The following is a 16,408-nucleotide window of genomic DNA, read 5'->3' on the forward strand; positions in this document are numbered from 1 at the left end:
ATCTTTAGATTGGTGACAGGGACAATAATCGTTGAATTTTCAGATTTCAGAACTTTTTAAACGACTTTAAAATTAACACGACGAAATGATGCAATATTCTGAGTTGCTAAATATTTTTATTTGCCTGATGATAAACAAAAAATGTGTTCGATATTCGGTAATAGGCGTTTAAATAGAAGGAAACGTTCACATAGTGATTTTTTTTTACTTCAAATATTTGTGTTTTTGCAGATAAACTAAGTTCCATCAGATTTCTTTATTCAATGAATGCTAAAAATAGACGTAAAAAATACTAATGTTTGAGTATCTTAAATTCCAATGCTAATAATGATAGCACAATACATATTATAAATGCCATATTTATTCCAAGGTCACGAGATTTCATTGTTAGATATAGTTATTTTCATGTCATGTGCGTTGATTGATTTTCATAAAACTGACGGTTCCTTGTTTCAAATTAAACGTTTTACACTTTTATTACACTTTTAAGAATACACTGCTATGAAGATTTCGACCTCATATCATATCTATGAATCGGGATTTATTACGTATCGTTTATACATGTATGATACTAACACATGCCTTTTTCCTGGTTTGCATTAGCAAAAAGAAACACTGAAAAATTACTTAATCTAGTTTTCTGGCATTTAGACCTCTTTTTCATTAAAGATTGATGTATTATTAAATTGCCAAAATTAAACTGAGATTAAATGTGCTACTCTCCAAAACAAACATGCTTGAATGCTTAACGCTGTTTGTCAAAACAAAGCATAGTATACATATGTTCTGAAGGAGAAACGCCTCTTAACATGAATCATACGTTCAATACTGGTACCGTAACATCCGTGTACGTGGTCACAAAATTCTTGTGTACACTTACACTTTATCTGACATCCACTACCGTAGCTAGGATGTCTGCAAGGTTTTCTCAGATTTTGCACCCAATCACACAACTGGAAAAACTAGTGAACGAATAAAACGTTTGAGATATGGCCTTTAAAAATCCACCAGAAAATGACCGCTCAGATTTTAAACCATTATAAGGAAGATAGTTTATTTTTTTAATCCTTTTACATAAAGCTATGTATTTATATTTTCAAATACTCAGTTAACTAATGTTTTGGGTTGTGATTTTAGTATTAAACAGATGTAATGACTCTACGACTGGTGACAATTTTGTAGCAGGAAAGAACGTCTGTGATCCCACTTAATTAGATCTAAAAATACTTTTCTCATAAAAAATTTGTAGAAGAAAATATGAACATAGATGCTAGATTGAATAAGACAACAAGAACTAAAAAAATCTTGATCAAGCAATTTTTAACATGAAATGAAAAGTATGTTGACGAATAGTCAAAGAGAGATAAAAAATACATATTTGAATATTCATCGTACAAAACTCAAAATGTATTAATTTTACAATTGCAATCGGTGATAGCGCTGCAAGCCAATATGTTACAGTTGCATATGCTCTGACAGTAGTTTTAAAATTGGGATAGCGACACGGAATGTTGCAGTTGTTTTCAACGGGTCTAGGTGAACACGCTGAAAATAAAAGCATAAACAGGTACATGTACACCAAAGGATAAAAAGTGGTTTCAGTTCTATTGCGTTTATCTTCAGCTTAAATACTTACGAGTAATCTTTGACGACTTAGCTATAGCTTTTTATTCAATCCTTAATCAACAATATTACATTTTATGCGCTGGACATACTAATTGATAAGGATAATTAGTTGAGGTTCAGCAAATTTCAATTTTACTTACGTTGATCTTAATTCCCCGTGGAGTGTACATTTTACAATCACCAGATAAAACAGTTTAGTTTTCAACAAAATGGAATCCATCAAACTATGTAACACTTACAATTCTGTTTGTAGATATTTCATTTTATTACCTAATCAAAGGGATTTTGTTGTTTTATTACAAATTAAATATTTTCGTCTATTTTGTATGTGTATTCAGATTTGCAAGTGATCTATTGAACTGCCGGTCAATAGACTGCGATCTATTAGACCGCCGGTCAATAGACTGTGATCTATTGGACCGCCAGTCAATAGACTGCGATCTACTGGACCGGTAACGTATTTTAGAAAAAATGAAATTTCTACAAGATTAAAAGATAACTATTGTTCTTAGAATTTATCTTCATGGTATGAACACCTTCTGTAATTTACAATAATAAAACGGAATTAGGTAATCAAACAATTTTTTAATGCCTGAACAGTCAATAGACCCGAATTTTTTTCCCTTGGTGCAGGGAACAGCTCAGTATGATCTATTGCCCTCGGCCGTTGCCCTCGGGCAATAGATCATACTGAGCTGTTCCCTGCACCTCGGGAAAAATATTCGGGTCTATCGACTGCTCAAGCATTAAATAATTGTATAATATTACCATATATTGTTTCTACTGATTTTGCAAAACAAGAAACAAAACAAAAAAATGAGTATGCATATTTCCTTGCAGCAAAACTCACACTGCAATCAAAAGCAATTTGTAAAACACTTACGGTTTCATCTTCTTAGTAATTTTGGCGGTATATCCAATAGAATAGTTGTTTTGATTACACAAGAAGTAACCGTTTCACGATTTTATTAGTTGGAATTCATTCATCTGTTTATGATTTTACACACTATTTTACACGTTTTAAAAACAGTTCTTTGGCATTGCTTAATGTATCACTTTTCAAAGTATAATCAAATAGCAATACTATTTTCATATCGTTCATGGGTTTATAATTTTGATATTGGCAATGCATGGATTACCTTATGATTCACTTAAGGTTGTATAACTTTCACTACATTTAAAACTTTACGTAAACACGTTGTAAAAGCTATGTTATGCTTCGATTCTAAATTTAATATTTGTTTTCAATTATTCTTGAGTCATCAGTCAAAGTACAATAAGGAAGTGTTTCGAAATCTAATAATTTTGGCTGTTGGAATTAATTTCTAAAAATTAAATCTGTGTGTATGAAATATGTGGCGAGTCATGATAAATGAATAAGTATATTAATAAAGATATTTTACTTATTTTTGTACGATTAAACAAATAATGAGAGCCCCCCCCCACTCCATAAACACAACAACTATGTACAAATGCATTCATAGTAATGTTAATATGTTACTGGTCAATGCATTTTATATGAAGTTTGAACTTTTGTTGAGTCATTATATAAAGTTCACTGCACAGTTTGAACCACATATGCTCCCTAAGACTATTTTCTTGTAGGTGTTACATGTAACACACCATGGTTAATATGCAAGCATAGGTATTGTAGTTCTGTTTTATATAACCAAATATAATTATTCAGATACTGCTTTTGTATTTCAATATTAAGTATTTTTAAACATTCTGAATAATCACAATTATAAAATTAATATTCCTAACAGGGAGTTGTTGGGAATATACAGTAAGATATATGAAATACAGAATAAAAACTGGAATTACAAAATAACTGTTGTATCTCTTATTTTAAAAACTTACCAGTTTGAAGTTAACAAAACTGTCAATGGACATTGGCTTTGCATATCTGATACAATGCACCTTTTCAAAATAACCGTTTTTAACATTTTTTTATTATATTAATGCACTCCTTAGGTAGCAATGTATTTGTAGCCTTATGTATTTACATATAAATAAAATAAAGAATAAAATTTCATATTTGATAATTATAACACACCGATACAGTTAGATACGTAAATTATACTGTAATGTTTTATTCAGAAGAGATTTAATATAGCTTTATGCTGATTTGCAATCATCATTTTAATATGATTTTACTGCATGTATTAAACAAAAAACGTTATAAAGCTTTTTCCCCTACTTCATACCAGATGAGCGATGAACAAACTTTGGAGTATGACAACTTAAGATGGTTAAGTGCTACAATATGAATGTACAATGGGTTAATTTTCTGTTGAACAACTTCAAGTGCATAATCGAAACAAAGTGAATTTGTTCCATTGAGTTTAATAATTATACAAGAAATTCAGTCACAAACCGATATCATACTGCTATATTTGTATTTTGAAAACATCCCAAGCTATACAGCACTTATTTCAAATGAAAGATGATAATTCATGACACTTTTTTTTCAGATTATCTGAAATGTGCATGACGGGTGTGAACATAAAAACTTTTAACTTTCTGCATAAAGACATGAAAAACGCTGGTAAATTTATGTACTTTAGAACTTTTTCACCAACTTATATTAATGTACTCGTTAAATAGCAATCTTTTAGTTACAGTATGTATTTAAATAAAATAAAAAATACAAATCCATATTTAATAATTATAACAGTTAGATATTACGTAAATTATACTATAAAGTCTTATTCAGAAGAGATTTAATATAGTTTTATGCTGATTTGCAATCATCATTTTAATATTATTTTACTACATGTATTAAACAAAAAACGCATAAAACTTTTATCCTCTACTTTATAACAGATGAGCGATAAACACAGTTTGGAGTATGACAACTTAAGATGGTTAAGTGCTACAATATGAATGTACAATGGGTTAATGTTCTGTTAAACAACCTCAAGTGCATAATCGAAACAAAATGAATTGCATTGAGTTGAATAATTATACAAGAAATGCAGTAACACATCGATATCATACTGCTATATTTGTATTTTGAAAACATTCCAAAGATATACAGCACTTATTTCAAATGACAAATGAAAATTCATTACATTTTCTTTCAGATTATCTGACATTTTCATGACAGGTACGAACATAAAAACTTTTAACCATATGCATACAGACATGAAACACTCTGGTACATGTATATACTTTAGAACTCTTTCATCAATTTAAAATTAAACGTGATTAATGACTTCAAACTGTTTTTGTTTTACAGGAAATTATGTGACCTGCTTTAAACAAGGGTTTTTTTATCAGGACAAAAAAGAAGGCAGTCAAGTGTTACAGCACGACTAGTTATAATGATACATTGTGAATATAGAGCACAATTTTCTTTTAGTGATTGCCATCAGTCCCAATCGCTTTTTCCTATATGTAGCTTCTTTAAAGACACATCGTTAAGATAGATATTCACCAGCCCTTTGCTACTTCACATTTGACATTGTTACAAATTTTATACACAGTGTGATGTGACCTATCAGCAATAATATATGTTTTCTGAAGACTGCAATCAATCATTATTTCGAAGGGCAACCTCCGACTACAGTTTAGTGAATTTAATCTTGTAATATCTTGAAGAACTATACGTATATGATGGTAAGTTACCGGTATTTTCGAGATCCACGTGATTTGATGGCGAGCTAGTTTTTTTTTCTTTCAACCAAATTATTAACCAAACCAATTACAGATCATAAACAGAAAACAAATATCTATCGAAATAATGGATGGTTGTTGACGTATACTTTGCTATTTTGTATAAGCTAAATTCCATTGCTCGAGGTTGACTTGATACATGTATGTACTAACTTATGACTCTCTATAGATACAATACTATGAACAATATGCAAATGTATCAGTGAAATATCTAAATAAAGTACCATAAGACTGGTGCCGAGTAAAGGAAGGTTCCAAACTGAATGACAAGTCAGTTAAACAACATGTACGAGCTTTCCCACGAGAAACAAAAGTGTCTGTGATTACATGTACATCTGTTTTGTTTGACCACATACATATAACTGTCAGACGTGTACATAGGATAATTCAGAGGTACAAGGAAGTATACCATAATAAGTTCTCTATTCTTATAACAAAATGATATTTAAAAGAATAAAGAAATAAACCATTAACAATTTCTTTTTTCACTTGTATAAAACGAAATTTTCTATTCAAAGGATGTGGAATAGAGTGGGCACATCAGGGCCCCTTTTTTAAGGGTCAGCCAAAATATACAAGCTCTTTTAATTTGAAACTTCTTTTGACTTAAGTTGTATAATGTGTCATTACATATACAGACACATATTCAGAGTCATTACAACTAAACATGTACATTTGTACCTAAAGATGAATCTTAGACCAATAAACTGTTTATTTACATGTATAGTTAATAGTTGAATACTGTTCAGAACTCGAGGTAACTTTTAACAATATTACTAGAACGACCTGGAACCCGCTAAGTATATATAATCCTTAATAAAAATCTTAAAGAAGTACCAAACGATTTTTTTTCAGTTGTTTTACACTTGGTCTGAATTCCTGTGGATTTCAAGAACATTATTCTCAGTTTCTTGCGGCCAAGGTCTCACCGCAAACGTTGAAACATAAACACACACAAGTATAAGAGCAAATATTGAGAGAACGATGGTTATTATTGGAATCAAGGCAGGTTTGTTTTCATTATTTATTATATCTTCTTTCGAAGAAAAAGTATGCTCTCTTCCGTGAACTTGCGACATCGTATATTCTAAAATTATCAAGCATATAATGAGACATTGAAGGTTTTTCTAGTGTGAATCAACAAAAACTTACTAGCATTTTCGCTGTATATAAACAGCATTGATTTACCTAATTCATCCTGTGTGGATGTTAAGGTATATATTTTAGTGCTCGTAACCATTTTGTTCGTCGTCAAATCTACAAGAAAAACTTTGATACAACCTTTATAGATATGGAATATCCACACTTTTGAGATTGTACAATTCAATTGAAGACTTGGTTGAGGGCAATTTTTTTACGTGTATCATCCCATGGAGGCTCATAAACAATGACAACGACAAATATCAATTTCAACAATAAAATATTCTTTAAGTTAATGTATAAGCTATATGACAATATGTGAAGCTTTTGGCATTTGAGTAAATACTTTGAAACTGTCTATGGAAACATCTTTTTTGAAACATGAAATATAGAATATTGAAACTAAAGACGTGAACTTCATATAGATTATATAAAAATCCAGTACTCCATTCTAATGCACAAAATGATGCTAGAAATAAGATTATGCAAAAGCTAGTTCAGACCTTATCAGTACTGCATGTTAAATTAGCAGGAATATAACATTGTATGAATAATTGTAAATTTCAATCTAAACTACATGTATATAATGCACTTGTTCTTTACCATTCAAATGCATTACTGTGAAAAAAAAAAACTACTTTACTCACAATATCTGCATCCCTCCATGTGGTTACAACGCTTTTCTTCGCAACGGCAGTTTTGTTGACACTGAAAACCAAAACTTGGATATCGACACTCTACTTCACAATTTGTGCCAATAAAACCAACTGGACAACCTATAAAAAATTATTATAATAACTTTATAGGCATTAATAAAAAATTAGATGTAGTTAAAAACAAAATTAGCAGGAATATAACATTGTATGAATAATTGTAAATTTCAATCTAAACCATATAATGCACTTGTTTCTTTACCATTCAAATGCATTACTGTGAAAAAACTACTTTACTCAACATCTCTGCATCCCCCATGTGGTTACAACGCCATTCAAATGCATTACTGTGAAAAAAAAAAACTACTTTACTCACCATATCTGCATCCCTCCATGTGGTTACAACGCTTTTCTTCGCAACTGCAGTTTTGTTGACACTGAAAACCAAAACTTGGATATCGACACTCTACTTCACAATTTGTGCCAATAAAACCAACTGGACAACCTGTAAAAAATTATTATAATAACTTTATAGGCATTAATCAAAAATTAGATGTAGTTGAAAACAAAATTAAATCAAATTTCTTTAATTTGTTCAATTTTTATGTTGGACAAATATAAAATCAGATACATTTCTTTGATTTAAACAAAATTAACTGACTAGAATATATTGTGCATTTACATCGATAAACAAATGTTTTGTGCTATGCAATTACAAAAAAAAACCCAAAACAAAAACAAAAAAAAAGACAAAAAATAAACCCAACAGCAAATAAACTAATCTGTGTGCACTCCCGAAACTACAAACTTCTTTCTAACAAAATGTCAACAGATTTATTATATTTTGAAATTCCTGTTCAGCATTCAAAATTTGTTTCAAAGCTATATTTCCATCTTGAAAAAAACTTAAACGAACGAACAACTGAACTGAACAACTAAACGGCGAACAATTATTTGCTTCTTTGCTTTCCTTAGTAGAAAAAGTACGTTGATTTTTATGTAGAGTAAATGCATATTTAGAGGATGTAAGTAATTTACAAATTTTGTCAGACAATCCTGCTGCCTGCTGATATATATCTTAGCCTATATAAATGGCCGTTCATTCGAGTTTCAAAAAAGTGCCGAAGAATATGTGTTCATTGCGGAAGGGTCATTCATTGAACTCCTAAATGGTTTTTTTAACTAGTATGCCATAAAATTAAACAACGGAATCATAAAAATATTAATAATTGGTATTTTTTTTCTCCAAAATAACTATATTTGTTATTAAAACTAACACATACCTCTACATCCCGTTCTGTGATCACAGCGTAGTTGTTCGCAATTACATTTTTTCTGGCAATCTTGTCCATAGGATGGATACCGGCATGGAAAATTACAGTTCCGACCTGTGTATCCCAATGGACAAACTAAAATAAAAAATAAATAACATAATTACAAGTGTTAATAATTGGAAATTTATAAAATATATCTAAAATAATTAACAGTTTTTAAAAGAATGTTTCACCTTTAGTGGTTGTACCCACAGCTGCATACATGTATCCACGACTATTGAAAAAAGGTAAATGTCATAGTACTAACGTGTAAGCTCTATATTATATATCTACTATTATTTATATGAAATACCTAATTTAACCGAGAGAAAAAAACCTGTAACACTTACCGCTGAGTCATTGGTTTAACAAAAGAAATACGATTTAAAACTAAAAAAAATATGATTGTTCGTTTAACTAAATTTACGTCCGAAAGCATCATTCAATTATGGTAACAATTAAAAGATGTTTGACAACTTCGTGTGTATTTCAGTTTGTTTGAAAACATGTATGTTCCTAGAAGTATATTAATATGCTTTTTCAAGTTATTTAACCGGATGACGTTATTTATAATAATAATTTTATCAAGGAAATATTTAAAGTTATTTGAATGAGTGTATGTCATTATATAACAGTGTTTCTCGTTGAACATCCACATATATGTAACTTTTATCTTTACCATTAAAACCTTTATGTGAAGACCAAGTTTTAATGCAACATAAATCATTGGAGTTAAAAAGTCAATAAAAAGTATTTAAATGATAGCGAATAAAACGTTTTGAGTTCAAACAACTTTATGAATTCATTAGTTTAGGAATTTGCAATTTTAATGTTTGATACTAATTATCAATTGAATCAAGAGTAAAATTTTGTCGTCTGTTTTTCGGTTGAAATACTATGAGAAACGGTACAGGTTAATGTTTGAATGTGAAATATACAATCATGTTTGTATTTAATATAAATCCATTCGTATTTCGTACAAGTAAAAACCGTTTGATATCAACAAATGTTATGCCCATTTAATGACTGTAACGTTTTCAATATTGCAAATGAATAATTACATTTATTTCTTCAACAATCGATTTGGAACAATTGTAGTACATGCACAAGAAATATTAAGTTTCTTTCAATTACAAATTCAAATAACAATTGAAATATCACAGGAAATGTTTTATTGGACAAGGAAGGAAGGCATCTTTAAGCATATCGCAAAATTTTTAAATTGTATAAAAAAATAAATCAGAATGGATACGTGATACTGTACTTTTTCTTCTGTCTTTATTTTTCTTATGTAAATTCTACTAGTATACTTTATAAGAAATATAGACACATTCAAATAACCTGAACTATTTCAAGAAGCATTAGTTTAACAAACTTCATATTCGATCGTATGGATAGGGCGATGGCATTAACGAGAAAAGGGTGTAACTTGCGTGTCAACGTACAGACAACCACATCAGTCGTTTAAGGACGTTAGATCCTGCGATCAAATGTCTCTAAGTTTTTTTCTAAAGTATTTTTTAAATATCTACACACATATCTAAACCAAAATTCAAAACAAAATGTTGGGGTCTATATGCTCCTTTCGGTGCTACGGTGTATTTAATATGACCTTTCTGCACTGAGAATGCAAATTGCACATAAATCGCTTTTCCCTCTATAATTTTTTATCGAAATGAACCATGGTATCAAATACAAATTTACATTTTTTAGAATTGATAAAATTAAAATTATCATAATGAAAAAGTTTGCAATTTTTTCACCTTATTGATATTGTGACCTTTTTGCACTGAAAAAATACTATTTTTATTCATAAACAATTCAAAATGCAATTAAATAATTCAAAAGTCTCAAACTTTTTCTCAAATTATGACAGACTTGTCAAAAGAAACTTAAATATTCAGAAAATAAAACCAAAAGTATGGGTCTATGATGTAAATTTTGAGATATGGCATGAAATAAGCTAATTTTAGGGGGGAATTGGAGTTGATTTTTTCTTTACTTTTATGAAATATCACTTAAACATGCCAATATATGTCGATAGAAATATTGAAATATTGTTGAAATATGTTCTTTGAAACAATACGAAGATATCCCAATGCATAAACTATCTGAAAATTTGGACTGTACGGAAAATAAGAAAGGTAAAATTACGGTACTTTAAAACAACTGAGTTATGAAAATTGTTCATTTTCTTCTTAAAAACCTTCCGCCACAAAATATAGTACCTTACTACACTCTCTAAATATGGAATTTTTTCTTCACTATTTTATTCAGTAGAGTTTATTTGGCATTGTAAAAAAGGAATTTACAAGTAGAATTCATATATGACACAGAATTTCCAGACTAGAGGTGACACAAAATGGCTACCCAAAATCAGAGGATCGAACCTCTTTAAACAATTAGTGTGTTATCTCAGAGATTGCACACGGAAAACATAAAAGAATTTTAAATTGTATAAATAAAAAAATCAGAATGGATACGTGATACTAGTATTTTTCTTCTGTCTTTATTTTTAAAAATGTAAAATCTACTAGTATGCTTTATCAGAAATATAGACACATCCAAATAACCTGATCTATTTAAAGAAGAATTTGTTCAACAAACTGCATATTCGATTATATGAATAGGGCGATGTCATAAACGAGATCTAAAGGGGTAACTTGCGTGTCAACTTACAGACATTCACTTCAGTCTTCAGTCGTTTAAACAATTAGTGTGTTATCTCAGAGATTACATAAGAAAAACAAAATTACACACACACACACACACACACACACACACACACATATATATATATATATATATATATATATATATATATATATATATATATATATATATATATATATATATATATATATATATATATATATATATATATATATATATATATTTATATATACAGTATATGGACTGAAATGTCACATTTTCATTGGTTTAAACATAGCACGTGATTGCCTCATATATCTCTATATTTGTTCTGTGAGAAATAATATAAGGGAATATGGCCGCTTCGCTTACTCATTTCGACATTTCATAGTATTTTATAAATATACTGCATGCCGTAAGTTCTTAAAGTATTTGGAGTAGTTGCCCTTTGAAATTCTTTAAAATTAGAGTAGTTGCCCTTAGAATATTGACGTCACATTGTTTTGTCTGGAGCAGAACAAAATGGCAGCGTCGAAATTTGCTCAAATCTCTGCAGAGGAAAGGGAAAAAAAATTAAAATTGAATAGCAACAAAACATTGTAAGTAAACATGTGTGAAGCAAAGATTTTGAAAGAGTATTTGTAAGGTGAGATTGAAAATTTTGAAGAGTTTAAATGAGTTAAATTGGACGAGATGTAAGGCATCTTGTACATGGCTTTGCGTAGATCATCGCTATTTGTGAATAAATATGTCGCTTGAAAGTCCTCGAGAAAACAAAACACTTATTAGGTTAGTTACTGACTCACTACGGAAATATATTCGCCTCGCCATCTATGAGATTGATCAACCCAATACATTTCCGTAGTGAGTCAGTAACTAACCTAATAAGTAATAATATATATATATATATATATATATATATATATATATATATATATATATATATATATATATATATATATATATAATGAATAAAGTATCTAAACACACCGTAGGTATTTATAAATACACATGAATATCTACTTTTTTTCTATGTCACCTTGCTATTAAATGTTGTTCAAAGACTTATAATTTAACATTTAATGAAATTGTTCAACGAAGGATCATTCCACTTACATGTAAAACATACTATGCCACACTTTATCAAGTCAAGTAATTTTTAGTATCACATACATATACTTTTCATTTTAGGAATTTTTTTAAACATATAATTTTAGGATAAAGAAAAATACTCTAAATATTAAGTTTAAATTTGAGTTTCTTTATTCATACTTCTTCCTTTTGTGGATACTAATATGGTCTTTTATAATTAAAAAAGATCACAACTACCATGCCCTCTTAAATAGACTCGTTGAGGTGGATATTATAAAACAAGCTGGTATTTATAGGAGCATTAATACTTTAGACATAGCACACTTAGCAAAAGATCAATAACCTCACTTCTCACGATGTTATTGTACATGTCCATCTACGTCTCAGGTAAGTAGCATTGTTTTAAAAGGGGGGGGGGGGCAGACTCATCCCAAAAATCTTAACAAGCAAAAAAAAAATAATTTTGACGTGTATTTTATGAACTTGCAAACAAATTATTTTTCTTATCAGACATTTGAATCGGAAAAAGTTTGCTTTACAAGAAAAATAGATGTTTTTGCTTGATTTTATTCATCTCTAAATAGTTTCTGCAGTAAAAAAAATGATTTTGGGTCTTGTTCTTTTTTTTCTCGACGTGGCACCAGATGGTGTTTACAATTGAACTTTATCATCACCGGTGTTATCAACCCTTTTTACTTCACAGTGCAAGTAGTATCATACCAGACTAGCTATCACTTCCTCATTAATGACATCAGCTCATAGTTATGTTTATAAAGCATAAATGACAAAAGACTTTCAGTGAATCATTCTTGTACCGTATGCATATTTTTAAGGATAAGCAATGAAAAAAACACAATAAGAAAAATTCTAGATGTTACACAATGTATTCAAAATAAAGAAACTGTAATGGAACTGAAATTCAAAGATTTACCATTAAACAGAAATAATATGTTTTAGTACACCTCTGTGAAAATTGTCTATGTAAAACTTCAACGAATAAACATGCTATTCTATCTAACCGAGAAATAGGTTCATGCTATCTGCCCATGGTGTATAGTCATTGAAATTATTAACCTGTGGCATTCGATTTCCCTGGTTTTGAAACTTAGACACTTTAGTGTAATCTGAGTAGCTTAGTTAAATTCGAAGTTCAATAACTCTGATTTGTTTATAATGAAAAAAGTATTCATCGCCGACAAATAAAGTTTGCTTTAAGAAAATATATATTTACTGACTATGAGTATACAATTACATTATGTAGCCACCAACTGTAGGAAAGAAAAAGATTAGTCATCGAAAAGAGAATATTTAATATGAATAAATGGACAAGTCATATCGATGGACAGCGCGAGGTAATCGTATAATAACAACAACATGGTCAATTATTTCTTATTCCTTAGCATATACTGCTACATTGGTGTAGGTTGTGACGTCTGTGGTAGGTAGAAATTAGTATTTGTTTTATTTGGAGAAACACATACAATTAAGTTCCTTAATGTTGTGTAAAGCACAACAAAATGCTTCACGTTTTTGTGAAAAACTAATATTTTTTAATGTGAGAAAAATAAGATTTGCTACTTCTAATTAGTTAACATTTGCTGATATTTTTGGCTTGTTCTTTTACATTATTTGTATTTTGAAAATATGTTCATTTTTATAAATTCGATTAAAGATAGATGGTCACCTTTGGTACCATCAAATTTTGAAATAAAGATAATTAGATAAGATAAATCATGCATTATAAAAAATATTGACGTTTCTTACTCTTACTCTACTTTCTTACTTTTATTAGCATAAAAAATAATAAAATATGAGATACTGTTGATGTATAGTATGTTTGATCAAAATAAATACATATAGCTGCTATTCACTATTTCTAGTTATAGTGATATAAATAAGTTATCTGCATTAATTTGAATAGTACTGACATGTGGGGTAGCGGAGGGCGTAGTAATCCCAGGGAGGGTAACGATTTTGAAAGGGTCATGTAGATACAGGATACATGTTAAAGTGCTAAGAGGTTTTTTTCTCCTTTTAATAATCTTTGTTTACTTATTTAGGGGATTGAAAACAGTTGTGACTTTTCAAACGCATAGGAGATGAATGTTATGTTCAGGGTTTTGATTAATATAAAATGTAGCATACTTAACGTTACTTTTCAATTCATGACGGCAAAATAAAATAACTCTCCGATTCAGTCAATATTTAAAAAAAAATCTTTTTAGAATGTTAAGGAAGAAGTCTTTTCTGATTTTCGATTTGTCAAACGAAAATTTGATTAATTGTTAATTAAATCAAGATGAAAGGAAATTAAATAGTATATTTTCTTTTCTTTTTTTTATTATCAATCAACTTGGCGTAGAAAAAGTAATCATTGTTTAGAATCTAACAAGGACTATATTTTTGGCGTAATATTGGCGTAGGAAAATATTACATGTTTCGCAATTCAGAAGTTTTGCAGATTAATGAGTTTGTTTTAGCATTTTAAACACAATTACATTGGTGTTGGATTTTTTTACTAATGTGAACTAATGATATAATACTTGGGTTTCAGAATATGTTTTTAAAATATGATTTGCCTATCAAATTACATTTTTATAAGCTTTTTAAAGCGCCCAAATATTCAGGGTATTTTTTTCTTATTAAATGATCAATATATATATTAGCTTTTCTGTCAATTCATATCTTTATATAAAGTCTCCATTATACATAAAAAACAGAAATAAATTTATTATAAGAAGCATGAAAAAATAATCAAAATTTCTTCAAAATTTAAGAAAATTAAAGGAAATGCGGTCTAAGCCAAATCAATTTTATCATAAATGTTTATTCCAATTTAGTAGTATAAACTCATAGACGTTTTGATATTCTATCATTTTATTGAAGAATAGAATCTTTAAATCTTAAACAAATGTCAACAGAACTACAAAGAGTTACTCTTATTTTTATCATCCTTTACGTTGAGGAAAAGGGTAGTGACCTTGACCTGACCTTTATGCGAAAACAAAAAGGTCAAATTTGATTAAACTGATAGAATCATTTGATAATATAATCTGTTTGATTGTGACAAAATTTCATGAAATTCTTATTATAAGAAGTATGTTTGATAACGAGAAGACTCCGTCCTTAAAAGCATATAATTTTAAAATTTAGATTTTTATTATGATGATGAGTATAAAATGTTAATGCCAGTCATTTTCCAGCACCAACATTATTTTGAATAAATACAACTGTTCTTCTATTCCTTATGACCTAATTCACAAATAAACAATGACAAATGTGCAAAAATTGAAACTGTACTAACCTAAATTTGTACATCTGTTAACGTTTTTATTCAATTTGAATGAATTCAAATGATTTATCTCTACTCCAAATCATCGCGAGGAATATAAAATATTGCATAACTTTTAACTTAGTTCTTATTTTAGGTCATGTGTTTATGCAGATCATACACAATACTGTTTACGTGTATTTTCTAATGGTTTGTATTCTTTATACATTTAAACCATTTAGAAATTATCGCACACACGAGCAGATGCACCCCCACTCTTTATAAGTACCTGCATATATCAATATATAATAGTCTTCTCACTTTATATCCAACCGAAATTTTTATTACTTAAGGAGAATGCTACATTCATATCCTACTTATTTATTTAAATTATCTATCATTTAAATTAATGCATAATAATTAACAGATGTTTCGAACGAAGTTAATGAATCTTGCTAGTCCACTGCCTCTTCATCCTCAAACAAAGCAAGCATTACGTTATCGACATACCAAGATTTAACTCAAATGTAACTTAATTCTACACGCAGAGGAGCATTAATCAGCAAGACAATGTAACAATTACATTGACAAAAGACTATTGTTTTTTTCGTAAGTTTTATTTGTTTTGATTTAAAAAAAATCACGAAAGAAATTGAATGCCTATTACTTCCCTTACTAGTCGTCTATATATATATATATATATATATATATATATATATATATATATATATATATATATATATATATATATATATATATATATATATATATATATATATATATATGAATTTTTAGTTTACTTAAAATGCTTTTTACAATTGTTCGCACTATGAGTTGTCGCACTTTTAAATGTGTATAATCAAGAAGAAGAGAGTGCTCTATTTGGTCACGTAATGTTGGTGTCATCATTTGACCAATGAAATTAAACGCGGGAATTCTAGCGACTCTCTTTATCTAGAAAGACGCGCTAATTCATTTTCTTT

At 29.1% G+C, this 16,408-nt stretch overlaps 1 protein-coding gene across 1 annotated transcript; it reads right to left on the bottom strand.

The window, feature by feature from the left end:
• Positions 1-4,274: 4,274 nt before the first annotated feature.
• Positions 4,275-8,895, bottom strand: LOC105348531 (uncharacterized). The gene is made up of 7 exons (XM_066071674.1): positions 8,761-8,895; positions 8,605-8,645; positions 8,381-8,506; positions 7,474-7,602; positions 7,092-7,220; positions 6,493-6,561; positions 4,275-6,391 (listed from the first exon to the last, which is right to left on the bottom strand). Exons 1-7 carry the CDS (start codon positions 8,850-8,852, stop codon positions 6,165-6,167), a joined length of 813 nt encoding a protein of 270 aa, XP_065927746.1. The 5' UTR covers positions 8,853-8,895; the 3' UTR covers positions 4,275-6,164.
• Positions 8,896-16,408: the final 7,513 nt, after the last annotated feature.

This window comes from Magallana gigas, chromosome 9 (assembly GCF_963853765.1).
Source record: "Magallana gigas chromosome 9, xbMagGiga1.1, whole genome shotgun sequence".
NCBI classification, from domain to species: Eukaryota; Metazoa; Mollusca; class Bivalvia; order Ostreida; family Ostreidae; genus Magallana; species Magallana gigas.